Source organism: Meriones unguiculatus, chromosome 19 (assembly GCF_030254825.1).
Source record: "Meriones unguiculatus strain TT.TT164.6M chromosome 19, Bangor_MerUng_6.1, whole genome shotgun sequence".
NCBI classification, from domain to species: Eukaryota; Metazoa; Chordata; class Mammalia; order Rodentia; family Muridae; genus Meriones; species Meriones unguiculatus.
In genome coordinates, this window is record NC_083366.1 from 47402156 (window position 1) to 47416176 (window position 14021).

The 14021-nt window shown below is 42.5% G+C and overlaps 1 protein-coding gene across 2 annotated transcripts in view; it reads right to left on the minus strand.

The window, feature by feature from the left end:
• Positions 1–9433: 9433 nt before the first annotated feature.
• The window catches only part of Exoc2 (exocyst complex component 2), a 165366-nt gene continuing 160778 nt past the window's right edge, over positions 9434–14021 (minus strand). For both annotated transcript variants that reach the window (XM_060372888.1, XM_060372887.1), the window contains 2 exons: positions 13482–13541; positions 9434–10966 (listed from right to left, as the gene is read on the minus strand). In XM_060372888.1, the coding sequence (XP_060228871.1) occupies positions 10873–10966; positions 13482–13541 (154 nt within the window). In that variant the 3' untranslated portion in view covers positions 9434–10872. The remainder of the gene's footprint in view (positions 10967–13481; positions 13542–14021) is intronic.

The following is a 14021-nucleotide window of genomic DNA, read 5'->3' on the forward strand; positions in this document are numbered from 1 at the left end:
CAAACTCCAGACATTTCAACGATAAAGACATACATAGGGATAGCCACATAATTAGTTACCGCCTGTATTTCTCAGGAGACAATGACAAGAAAACTGTCTGAGATGTCATGCCCAGAAGCGACCTTCATAGCATCAGGAAGAGCAGGTTTGGGTGAAGTTCACAGGAGAGCTGTGGGGAGATGGGCAGCAGAAGCAGCAAGAGGACCCCGGAGAACTGACACCCTCCCCTTTAGTGTGCACTTAGCAGGAGGCTCTGGGCGCACATCAAATTCAAGGTTTGCTTTTGAGGCCTCTTAGAGGTTCCTTTGCGAATACTTCCAGAGTGTGATTGGTTGAATCTGTCAGGGTGGAGCCAAGGGACACAGAGGCCTCCTTACTATGTATCTCTTCCAGGACTTTGTTTTGTTTTCAGTGCCCATCAAAACAGAGTGGAAGATACACAGTTCCCACACACACTGGCCTCTCAGACCCTAAGCTCCACCCAAGCAATATTACCTGCCATATGGCACATTTGCTACAGTGACCCTCTACTGACACCTCATTATCATCCACTCTGCAGCACAGGGTACTGACTAGGTACTGTGCTTCCCACAGGTTTTTGAGAAATGTCCAAGGATGATATCCATCACTGTGTGAGCTCACGAGATAGCTCCACTGCCTTAAACACTCTGCATTCTGTCAATTCCCTTCTCCCTCCCCTCTAATCCTGGAGAACACCAGTTTCCTTGAGAGCTTCATAGTCTTTCTTTTCAGTGGTTAGACTCACACCCTACAGGGCCCGCTCACACTGGCTTGTCAATATAAGCCATTTTGGGGTTGTGCTTTGTCTTTTTAAAGCTTGATATACGTGTCTTACTCATGAGTGCTCTTCCACTGTCTGGATGAAGCATTTATTTATGCAGCTATCCACAGAAGGTCATGCAGGTTGCTTGCAAGTTAGGGCTTCTTTTTTTTTTTTTTTTTTTTCTTTTTCATTTGGTTTCTTGAGTCAGGGTTTCTCTGTGTAGGCTTGGCTGTCCTGGACTCATTTTGTAGACCAGGCTGACTTCAAACTCATGGAGATCAATCGGCCTCTGCCTCCCCCAAGTATTGAAATTATAGGCATGTGCCACCGCACCCAGCTAAGTTTGGGCAATTTTAAGTACCTATTGTCCCTAAAAACTTTTGATCCCAAGGTCATCTCATTTTTCTGTTATTTTCCAGGAATTTTCTAGTTTTTATGTTAAATTTAGATGTACAATCCATTTTGAATCTACTTTTGTGAGGACTGAGAGCTCTGTAACGATTGTTTCAAAGGCTTCCTCACCGTATTCACCTTTGCTCCATTGACTGAGATCATGACAATATTTGTGAAGGTCTATCTCTGGGCTCTACTCTGTTTTTTTTTTTTTTTATTATTAACTTATTTTTAGCAATGACTTAAAACTCATCATCACACATCATCTCATCTAAAACAGTAACAATTCCTTACTATCAACGCTGCTTACAGGTTTTATTATTTTTATTTTATGTGTATATGACCGTTTGCCTGAATGTCTATGTACCACATGTATGCAGTGCTCATGGAGGCCAGAAAAGGGTATCAGATCCCCTGGGACCGAAGTCATAGTCAGTTGTGGGTTGCAATGTGGGTGCTGAGAATTGAACCCTGGGCTTCTGGAAGAGCAGCCAGTGCACTCAACTGCTGAGCCATCTCTCCAGCTCCTTAGGTAGCATGAAACATGCTTTAATTATTAGTGAACCATTTCTTGGTTTGTAATATTTAAAATCCAAGCTGTGTCTGCACAATGCCACCAAGTAATGGATCTTGGAAGTAGCTACTATTGTGTAGTATCTTTCTGGCCTGTCTTTCACATCCTTTTTAATTTTCCCTGTATCTTCCTCTTGAAGAAACATCACCATGTGCTTTCATTTCCAGCAATGCTGACTGCACTGAGTGGCCACCAGGATGTTTCTCTGCCTTAAGTTTTTTGTATTGTTGAGTAGACTATGTCATTGGTGAGTTCTAATCCTTGTTTCTAACTAATGTTCAAAAAAAGAATATTTCCTGCATGCTGACCCTGACTTGGTAATACTGTTGGTGACTAGGGATAGAGAGTGAATTCACAGAACCAGATGGCCCATGGCCTCCTTTTATTAATATTCTTTTACATCTCAGGACAAAGCCAAGCAGGGTACACAGGGACACTGTTGTCATAATCAAATTTAATCTGAACTTTTAGCTACATACAGAGTGGAGCTTCATGAGCCTCAGTGTTACCAAAGGCAAATAACAGGACAGGGGATGGGCACTTCCATTGGTTATGTTGCACATAATGTGTGCTGATTCAGCATCCAGATGCTGGGTTGCACACTGGCAGGATTTCAGGTAAGGCATATAAACTTGGAACTCCCACTGCAAAACTCCTAGTACGGAATCCAGAAGGGAGGATAAAGCTAAGGTCTAAACCCAGTGATAAGTCCAACGGTACTGAATAAATTGCCTGGTATCATGGGTCTTCCTCTTGCCTGGGCAAACATCTTGACCTTCTGCACCCAAGGTCAGGGTTTTGTTTGTTTATTTTCTGGAAAGAAGATGCAGAGAGCTTATGAACGTCACACAAGAGTAGGCTACTGTCTGTAAATAATGACCTCAGAGATTTCCTTCCCACTTAACTTCCAGAAGTTTCCTCACATGGGACTCTAATCTTTCCCTTAAAATCTAAGCAGCCCCAGAGAAATGGCCCAAATATGATAAAACTCAGAACTCCCTACTGAAGGCTCATGCCAGTATGACTGACAGCATGACAGGACAGTTGACTGGTCCTGCCTATTATATGGTAGCACAACCTCGATCAGCTGTAGAGAACCCTACTCGTAAATACCATCACGTATCCACAGCATGTACTGATGATGAAAACAGAAACAAAACATTCTTCAACAGAATATTATGAAAATTTCCAGAAAAATAAATTAGTAGGTCCTAAGAGGATAGCTGGAGGACAAAGAGTATAAGTTAAAAAAAAAAAAAAACTCTCAGAAAGTAGAATAAACACAGAAAACAAGAAGGAAAATATTTTTAAAATGAAAGGACTCAGGTAGGAGATCCAAATACCAAGAATAAAAGAAAGCAACTAACCAAACTAACCAACTATCCAAGGCTGTTGAAGACTTAGAGAAACAATTCAAGAGAATTTCCCAGAATTTGCAACATTCCACTCCCTAGTGGGAACAAAGGGGCACCAATCCAGAACAGCATCACAAATTTCAGAAACAAGGCAAAGGAGAGATTCTGCAAGTATGGATTGACAGCACATCCTGGAGGACAGTTGGGCAGAGAGACTTCTTATACTGCTGAGAGCAAATGATTTTCAGTCTAGAATTCTACTTCCACGCAAAGGACCAATACAGATTTCCTTCAGATATGAATACCTCAAAAATTTTACTTCCAATGTATTCCTTCTGCAGGAGTAACCAGAGGCCCAGATTCTACCGAGTGAGGAAACAAGCCAAAATGACATGAAGTGGCTGACCCAGCACAGAAGAGGGAGGGTGAATTCAGGGTGATGAATGCTAAGGAGGTCCTGGCTGTGAGGCCTGTCTAGCTCAGTATGCGTGGGGGGACTGCCTGCCAAGTTGACAAGAACTTCCACACAGATGTTTGAGTATCTGGGATGGAGGTAATTTCTGAGAAAGTGGAAACAACACAGGATACACAGAAGATACAAGAGGCACGCCAGAAAAGCACCGTTCTATTACAGTCCAGGCCTGAGCAGCACAGCCACAGCGTTGGTAACGTATTCAGTGAATAGCAACCTAAGCACAGCGTACCACACTGGCGGAAGCGAAGGGAAGTCACAAGGAGAGGAGAGAGCTAAATCCTTCTCTCCAACTGTAGGAAGGCCGCAGTGACTCAAACTGAAGTATTAAAGAAAGAGTGGCCTAAAGCTGTTAGGAAATGACAGAGGTCATTACCAAAGGATTAAGGACAGACAGAATAAATAAACAAATGAACAAATTGGCTTACTTTGTGGAGCTAAGGGTTGGGGGTGGGGTGGAAGGAAGGATCTGACTTATTTATTTCACTAAAATTACAAAAAGAAAAAACAAAAAAAAAACAGACACACCTGCCAACATGATTTCATCAATAACACTGTACAACTATCCCCCAAAGGGTTACTCAATGCTGGCTGTAGTGCGAGGACCTTCTGTCCTGGCTGGGGAGTTGGGCATGCAGAGAAGGCAGGGAACCTTGGCTGCAGTACATGGAGGTCTTTGGGGCAGCTCAAGTGTAGAGAACAGAGCAGTACAGAAAACAATCTCCTGCCACTGGACCTCTGTACCTGTCATGTCTGCAGAGATCCAGCAGACGTGAGCATCATGTAGCGAACAGAACTAGGGGGCAATCGGACATGATCACATAACCCGGAAGAGAGAACTGAGTTTTCCAAGGCAGGATGTATGTGTGTTGGGGGGGGGGGAGGTAGGGAGCCCAAGGGAGCAGTGAGGGAGTGGTGGAGGCAGGGCACTCCCTGCTCCTCACGGAAATAGCAGCTGTCCTAAGATTACCTATTCGAGTTAAGAGACGAGATCCACACAGTATGTTTCTGTGGTTCGCCTTTTTGTTTTGTAAGACAGGGTCTTACGTAGTCCCGAGTGGCCTTGAAGTCGCTATGTTGAAAATAGAGGACCTTAAATTTCTGATCATGCTTGCCCCACCTCTGAGTTCTGGACTGCAGGCACGCACTGCAATGCCTAGTTTATTTAGAGTTGTACATGGAACCCAGGACTTCATGTATGCTGCCAAGCTCTACCATCTGAGCCACATCCTGGTTCCCTTATTTATGGTTTTTCTAAATTCCAGGCTTAGCCATTTCTCAAGACTCACTCTATTGGTATCTGTGCTCTTTGACTTTGCTGACAGCCTCTTACTGCTGTAACCCATCCCATGGGACCCCATTCTCCCTTGGTTTTCTGACCCCCCCCCCCCCATGTAGAGCTTCAGGGGTCCTTTCAGGATAGTTAAAAGTCAGGTAGTAGTCATGGCTCTCAGTGACTCCTACCCACCTGGAGTAGCAGTTCTCAGCCTGTGCATCACAAGCCTTTTGCCACATATCAGATATTTACATCACAATTCATAACAGTAGCAAAATTACAGTTATGAAGTAGCAACTAAATAATTTTCTAACTGGTGGTCACCATGACATGAGGAACTGTATTAAAGGGTCTCAGCGGCAGGAAGGTAGAGAACCACTCACCTAGAGGGTATGGAGGTAAATGGGACAGGAATACTGTTTTTAAAATGTGAAGACAGTGAAAACAGCTGTGACAACACTAACAGTGATCAATCACAAATCAGCATGATTACTAAATAAGGACCAGGACTGCGGAGATGGCTGACAGTAAAGGAATCTACTGCACAGTCATGATGGCCTGAGTGTAGATGCCCAGTCCCTATATAAAGCTGGTGCTGCCAGCTCACGCTTATAACCCAGCACTGTGCAGTCAGACGGGTGCTCTGCATTTGCTGGCTAACTATTCTAGCCATTTTCAAAAATAAGGCAGGCAGTGATTGGGGAAGATAACTGACCTTTGGGAGCCAAAGGTCAACATGTACATGCACACAGGCAAACATGGGCATTCCCTTCCCACCTCTAGTCAGGACTGGCTTTGACTAGAGGCAACAGAAGACATGTTACCTTCCTACTGGCATTACCTCTGAGGTGAAAGCAGGGACTCTAAAGGCTTGGGTCCTGTTCACAGCATATTTACTGCCATGCATTTATAACCCCACAAAGCAGAAAAAGGCTTTCTAGTGCCACATATCCCAAAACTTAAAAAAGGTTGGTTAACAGCAATGAAATCAAAAGACGGGAAGCGTAATGGTCCTCAAATACACTAATGCGACTAGCTGTTAGAGCAAAGTGAGGCTCAGGGTAGCTGCTTCTTACACTGAGGAACAACTTCCAATACTCAGCATCATCTTTAGACGTTCAGACCAGTTAATAAATCTGAATGAAAATTGTTACACTACTACTGATAAACATTTAATGAAAGGGATATAACTTTCAGTTAACAGGTGTACAAAATTTCACCAAGTATGTTTTTTCATAAAAAAAACATACTTGAAATCTAATTGTTTTAGTATATTGAATTATTAGTGACTGAATCATTTAACAAAAATTTCATATCTGTGTGAATGTTTGACACCCCTCATCCTGTTCCCTGCCCTCCAATTCTTCCCCTATTTCTCCTCTTCCACTTTTCTCTCTCAACCTAATGTGCTCTGTTTAAAACAAACAACCAACAAACAAACAAACAAACACCGAGTCCCCTGAGGGCTGCCTGTATGTACATAGGTACAGAGCCATCTATTGGAGCATGGGAGGCTTTTCAAGTGCCCTGTCCCTGAAGAAAACTTATTCTCCCTCACACAGTAGCCATCAGTTGCCCATAGCTGCTCAGTTGGGGTGGGAGCCTTCATGAGCCCCTTCCCATCCATGATGGGATTTTTCCAGGCTTGACCTTGTACAGATCTTGTGCATGCAGTCACAGACCCTATCATGTCCAGCAAACGATGCTGCAGGTGCCCACTACCTGTGGTTCTTATAAGGCTTCTGCCCTCTCTTCCCTGATGACTCCTAACCCTTGGGGGCAGGGGGTAGGAGGTATGCTATAAATGTCCCATTTAGAGCTGAGCATTCTGATCTCTTATTCTCTACATGATGACCAGTTGTAGATGTCTGTATTAATTAATCACCATATACTGCAAGAAGATTCTCATAAACACCACCTGAGCTGTTGTAAAAGGTTGAAGGGCGTTACCATACTACTGATGTTTAATGAAAGGTATACAATTTCTAGCTAATAGATGTGCGTAATTTCATCAAGTATAAAAACACATAATTGATATCTAGTTGTTCTAATATGTTGAATTATTTATTTTAGTGAGAGAATTCAGTAAGAATTTACTTGAGGATAAAAGGATGGAAAAAGGCATTTTAAACAGACTGAACTAAGACACAAACAAGTGTTGCTATTCTAATATTGGTAAAATAAAACTTCAAAGCAAAACTGGTCAGAAGAGACAAGGAAGGCTACTTCATTCTCATTAAGGAATAACCCTCCAAGAGAATATTGCAATTCTAAACATTTATTCACTGTGTTGGTTAGTTTATGTAAATTTACACAAACCTAGCTACAGCTTGGAAGAGGGAATCTTAACAGAGGAGCAACCTCCATCAGACTGTCCTGTGGGCATGTCTGTGTGGCATTTTCTTGATTAGTGTGGGAGAGCCCAACTTATGATGCAAGGTGCCACTCCTGGGTATGTGGTCCTGGGTAGAGAAGAAGCTGAGCAAGCCAAGGAGAATACGCCAGTAAGCACAATTCCTGCCGAGTTCCACTTCAGTTCCTGTCTCTAGGTTCCTGCCTTGACTTCCTACCCTGACTTTCCCCAGGGAAGGCCTGTAACTTGTAAAATAAGACAACCATTTTCCTGTCCAAGCTGCTTTTGGTTATGATGTTTATCAGAACAATAGAAGGCAAACTAGGAAACCCCAAAACACAAGCGCAACCCATTTCATAAAAGAAATACTATTAGATTTAAAATAACCCAAACACAGTGATGGTGGGTACCTCTGATACTTCACTCTCATTATATCTGAGTTAGGTCATCTGGACAAAAACTAAATATGGAAACACTGAAGTTAAAAGACACTATAAAGCAAATGAACCTAATAGACATTTATAGAATATTCCATCCAAACACTGAAGAAAATACATTCTTCTTAGCAGCCCATGCAACTTTCTCTGAAATTGATCACATATTAGGATAAAAAGTCTCAATAAATATAGGAAAATTGAGATCATATCTTGCACTTTACCTGATTATAATTGGATAAAGCTAGATCCCAAAAGCAATAGAAACCACAGAAAGTACACAGTCTCATGGAAACTGAGCAACACACTACTGGATGATAACTGAAGCAAAAAGAAATCAACAAGGAAATTTAAAAATTCCTAGAATTGAATGAAAATGAAAATACAGTACACCAAAATCTATGAGACACAATGAAGGCAGATCTAAGAGGAAGGTTTACAGTAATAAATACCTACATAAAAAGATAGAGATCTCAAATTAATAGTTTAATGATGAAATTGAAGGCTTTGGAAAAACAGGAACAAATACAACATACAAAATATTATTAGGAAGAGATATAAAAAAAAATCAGGGCTCAGATTAGTGAAACAAAAAAGTAAATATCAACATAAAGAGTTAATGAAATAAAGACTTGGTTCTTTGAAAAGTCTAACAAGATTGACAAACTCCTAGCTAAATTAACAAAATTAGAGATGAAAAGGGAGACAATACAACAGACACTGAGGAAACCTGAGAGAATCAAGAGAACACAGTTAAAAAATTCATATTCTGCTAATCTTTAAAGTTAAGCTTGATTTTTTTAAATAACACAACTAAAAGTACTCTACAGCACACACTGAAAATATAAATACACAATACTATCTTGTACTCAAGCCAGAATTGTAATGTGACATAGTTCATGCATGCATTTTCTTTAAGGAACTGCACTCAGTGCTGACACAGACAGGAGGGTCAATAGGTGAGCTGTGCCTGTGCCAGGGGCACTTGTTTTGCAGTGCCCAAATCATTTCTAGAACATGCCACTTTCATGATATATTGATATAGAAAGTCTTAGAAAAACCAAATTATTTCTAGTAGTCCTTTAGTTGTAAAGGTGAGAGCAATGTGTTAACTTTCATGAAGCCATGCTGAGCCACACAAGCATGGGCTTGCTAAAGCCAGAAGTTCCCTAAGGAAGAAAGAGCCTTGGAGCACTTCCACTCTTCCTCACTTCCTCCTTGTCACCTGTCACAAGCCTGGTCTGCTGCTCAACTTTCTTCTGACTTGTCGTGTTGCTCTGTCACCTCTTTACTACTAAACTTACCATTCATCTTCTGTAACGGAAGCTTTTGAAATCCCCTTCTTCCAAGAAGTCCCTCATTACTTGTTGGAAGTTGTCTTTCAACTCCCTCATTTGGGTATGGGGTTTTTATGCCACTACCCTCCATTCTCTGAGCCATAAAAGTGTTTACATGTCTAAGTTGCTAGAGTTTATCAGCTCTCGTGCTATGTGCTTTCCCTGAGCTGTGGCCCCAGTGGAAGGATAACAAAAACTGTGTTGAACTGAGAGGAAGAAGTGGGTTGTGGTGAAGTTCAGGGCCAGGAAACCAGAAAGTTGTGAGTGCAAACATGGGTCTCCAGCCACATCCCAGCCTTAAAGTCTCAGAAGTAACTCAGCTCTCTCTAGACGGCCTATTAGGCTGGTCTAACTATGGTCTGAAATGAAGTAATTTAGTGTCTGTGGCACACTTCTAATAAAATCAGCAAGACACATGGCAGATGATGTCTAACAATGATGACACAAACAGAGGATAAAACCAAAACTCAACTATTTATTTTGGATATTAAAACCAGAAATATAAACAATTACAGAGCTAATAAAAATGTTGAAATAAAGACACCTTGAGGTGAAATGTCAACCAAATAGCATCTTACAGAGAAGGAAGACAAATGCTTTGTGTACTGTGTCTATTAGGTTTTTAAAATAACAAATGATTCCACACTCTGCTTTGGAATTCAGTTTGGTTATCTTAAATGTAATACCAGTGCACCAAGGAGAGACAATGCTACAAATACTCATCACATTTGTCAACACATTTGTAAAGGGTTAAATCTGTACTTTCAGTTACTGTGATAAATATACATTTACTAAACTCAAATAATCCATAGTGCATACACACTGTGCTATGGAGTTACTTGAACACAGACTTTGTCAATTAAAAGAGAGAAGTCTACATTATCCATAGCTCATTTTGAAAAGTGAAGCGAGGGTAGGATGGAGTGAGGTGAAAGAGCTGCTTGCAGGTCACAGTGACCTTATTCTTCTGCACAGGCCAGTCAGTAATGAGTCACTGCTCAATGCCTGGTGACCCAGGGCACCTCAGATCTTTACAAAGCACAGACTGTGCCAGAGCGGCATGTTTCCAGCTATGGAGCAAGACACTTCAAAGGGTGGCAAGTGGCAGAGGGGAGCGACCTGCTGGAGGGAAGGAGCACTGCCTTGCCCAGGAGCCTGACTTCATTTTTAGGTTGCACTGAAGACCACAAGGCTCCCACAGAGCTGTGGGTGTAACAGGGCCTCCACATGTAGGTCCTTGAGAATCCACACCAAAGCACTGCACAGCGATACATCAACTCAAGTGTGAGTGAGAACTAGAAGCTTCAATGTTTAGCGCTGGCAAAAATTAAAGCCAGACTGTGAAACTCAAGAGTTCATTTATGGGCATCTGAGAATAAATTATCCAAAGAGTAACCTTTCTATATGCAGACTGTATATTTTTCTTTAAAATATACGGAGCTTAGAACTTCTTGTATGGAATGGTGGTTTAAAAATTTAGGACAGAGCTCCAAGGCTGTGACTTCACATTTCTTCTCAAATGCCTCACCTGGGTTGGAAACTGCCAACACTGAAGCCTGGTAAAGTGGCACCGAGAATCACATTCACACATGGGCCACTTCAGGACACTCGGGAGAAGGCCCCTGAAGCTCACACCATGCGACATTTAGCTAAGAAAAAAATATTTCCAAGAGTGTGCTATGTAGCCTTACAGGATCAAAGCTAGTAACAACAGAACTTGCTCATTTGGACATCTAAAATGGGGAGATTTAAATAGGTTGAAATTAAATACCCACCAACACCTTTCTGCACCACCATGCTGGTGAAGAGAGAGGTTCAGTGCAGTGTTGGACATGGGACAGGAGAGGGACAGCCTTGCACTTGCTATCTCTGCATGCTCTTCTTCCACAGGCGTCTATGTTTTCATCGTTACTGGAGATGCAGCTTGGAAACAGGCGAGCTGCAAGTGCATACTACTCTTGAACTTGTTGAGCAGCTCTTCCAGTAACCTGAAGGGAGGAGGTAATTTTATATTCTGACAGTAAAGGTCAGTGTTAACAAGCTGTATGTCAAATTGACACCAACTAGTCATCAGAGAAGAGGGAGCCTCAGTTGAGAAAATACTTTCATAGGCAGGTAAGCCTGTAGGGCATTTTTCTAATTAATGATAGATAGAGGATGTCTCAGCCCATTGTAGGTGGTGCCATTCCTGGGCTGGTGGTCCTAAGTTCTATAAGAAAGCAGGCTGAGCAAGCCATGTTGAGCAAGCCAGTAAGCAGCACTCCTCCATTGCCTCTGCACCAGTTCCTGACTCCAGGTTCCTGCCTTGTTTGAGTTCCTGCCCAGATTCAATGATGAATAGTAAAGCATAAGACAAGCCCTTTCCCCAAAGCTGCTCATAGCCATGGCGTTTCATCAGTAACAGTAACTCTAACTAGGGTAAGGTGGCTGTCCTAGTTTGCTTTTCTGTTGCTGTGATATACCACCACCATGACCAAAAGCAACTTGGAGAGATTTATTTAAATTACAATACAGTCCATCCATCATCTGGGGAACCCAAAGCAGAAACTCAAGGCAGGGTCTTGGTGCAGAAATCCTAGAGGAAATGTTGTTTACTGGCTTGCCATCAGGGTCACAGTCAGGCACCTTTCTTAAATAGGTCACCTGCCTAGGAATGGTACAAAAGGACAATGGACCGGGTCTTCTTATTAATTAATTAACAATTAATTAATAATCAAGAAAATGCCCCTCAGACATGCTACAGGCCAAGGTAATGGAGGCAATTCCTCAAAAGAGGGTCCCCTTTCCCAGACTGTCAAATTAACAACCAACATTAGCTACCTAAGTAACTTAGCAACTCAGCAAATATGCAAGAAGCTGGTAGCCCAAGTCTGACTGCCATGCTATGTAAGAAGGCCAAGAAAGCTACTGTCTATAGAATCTTAGTCAGTAATAGAAATATTTCAACCAAAAAGAAAGAGGCTGGTCAAAGAAGACGTTAAAAGAAAGTCTATATCCTTAGTCTTTATATGTTCCTTCTCTAGAGTCCTTCCTAAAACAGAATAATACTTAGGCATACTCTTTTAAAATTATCCAAACAATCAAGAAAAACTAAAACTCATTCTTTTTTGTTTTCCAGTTCTATGACAGTTGTCAAACACACACAGTAGTAGCAGTCCCAGGAGATAGGACTTTCTCTCACCCTTCTCATTACATTGTTCATTTTATTTTATTTATTATTACTATTGTGTGTGCACACACATGTTGTGGTCTCAGTTTGTAGGCCAGGGTGCTCTAGAAATCTAAATAAACAGCAACATTATTATTATTCTGTGTGAAAAAGAATGTGTGCGTGATATGTGGAGGGGGTGGGCACATGAACGCCCATGCAGGTGGCAGGACAGCTTGTGGAGCTGATTCTTTATATGGGCTGTGGGAACAGAGCTTACGCCACCAGACTTACATGGTAGGTATTTTAACCTCTCACCAGCCCTGGCCTAGACCTTCCCGTCCTCCAGCTCCTGAGTACTGGCACCACAGGCAGAGCAGATCTGAAACACAGCGGCATATCAGCTCAAGCAGCCGATTACTGGCTGTTCTTGATGTTCAAATGCCTTTTGAAACATGACCCATGTATTAAGGATAGTGGTGACGATTTTTATCTTCTTTTATTTTAAAGAAATGAGAAGGGCTTGGAATGAATTCCAAGGCAAAGCAAAGCAGGGAAAAGAAGCAGGGTATTCTGTGGTCCTTGCCTGCCTGTGTGGAGACACACACAGGGGTCTCCATGGGGTCACACAAGTGGGAAAACTAGTCTGCTTCCCTTTCTCCCAAGCCCACTTAGTCTTCATGCCCACAGTTAGTCCAGACACCTTTTCTGTTCAGCATTCCCATGGGTGTGGCCACAGAGCACAGCAGTGTGTGTCTTCCCCAAGCAAAGACAGGTAGACTTTAACTAGGAATGGTGACAATGCAAAGAGCTACCAGGTCTCTGCTGTCTAAGCAGAAGCTAGATTGGGCATTTACAAAAAATGCCTGGCCTAGACTTCCCCTCAGGCCACAATTTCCTGTTATATGAAGAGTGAAGTTTAGATGCGGGTCGAGCTCATTCATGTGGTAGTGACAAAGCTGTTCTATTCCTTGCATGCAACTTGTCCAATTCTTCATGTTTTATAGAAGCCAGAGTATGTCTAAGCCAGTGGACAGGAGAAATGGCTGGGTCCTGCTCTCTCTTCTTAATACAGAAGCCAGTGTTGCAGCTGACTAGCTAAGCCAAATGCCTTTCTTATATCCTCCATACTTGTCATTTAAAACTATAAGATAGATCATTTTTTAAGTCAAACCTAAAAGACAGAATTCACCTGTCACTTGAAGACAAGTGAGACACAGGCAACCCAGCATAATGCATGACCGGGTGACCTATGCTCTCCCGCACCTGAGCCACTCTCGGTCCTTCCAGTGGCTCTCTGCTACCAGAGCTTGCTCAGCTTGACCAGTGGGCTGAGGAGAGCACTCAGAACTTACTTTTTGTCTGCACCGCTTGCAAGCTGAGGCAGGGCCTCCAGGGCCTGTTTAAAACTAGACCTGAAATACAAAAGCACATCAGTTCAGACAGCCCACATTCTAAGTGGAATTCTTAAGAGCACATCTTAAATATGAAGAAACTGATGAAGGCCAGTGAATTAAGTGGAGATGTGTTACAAAAAGTAAAAGTGAGAATCAACAGGAAAAGAAAAAGTAAAAGTAAGGCTACGCTGAGCAGACCGGCAGGGCCTTCAGAGGGCAGGGCCAGAGATGCAGCCAGGAAGTGGAACCTGACCCAGACAAAGCAAAGCTGCTCAGGAGAGGTGAGGCTGGTGTGACTGTGCAGATAGGTGTGGGGCGGGGGTGAGAGGGAAGGGGAAGAGGAGGAGGAGAAGGGAGGAAAGGGAACTTTCTTTCTGAAACAAAGCTATAGGTAAAGCAACTCTGAAGAAGGGAGGAGAGTAAGTAGAGATGGGATGGTGTTTAGAACAGTGCTCTGGACAGTCCAGGACTGGGCCTGCTCTATAGCCATGTCTTCTT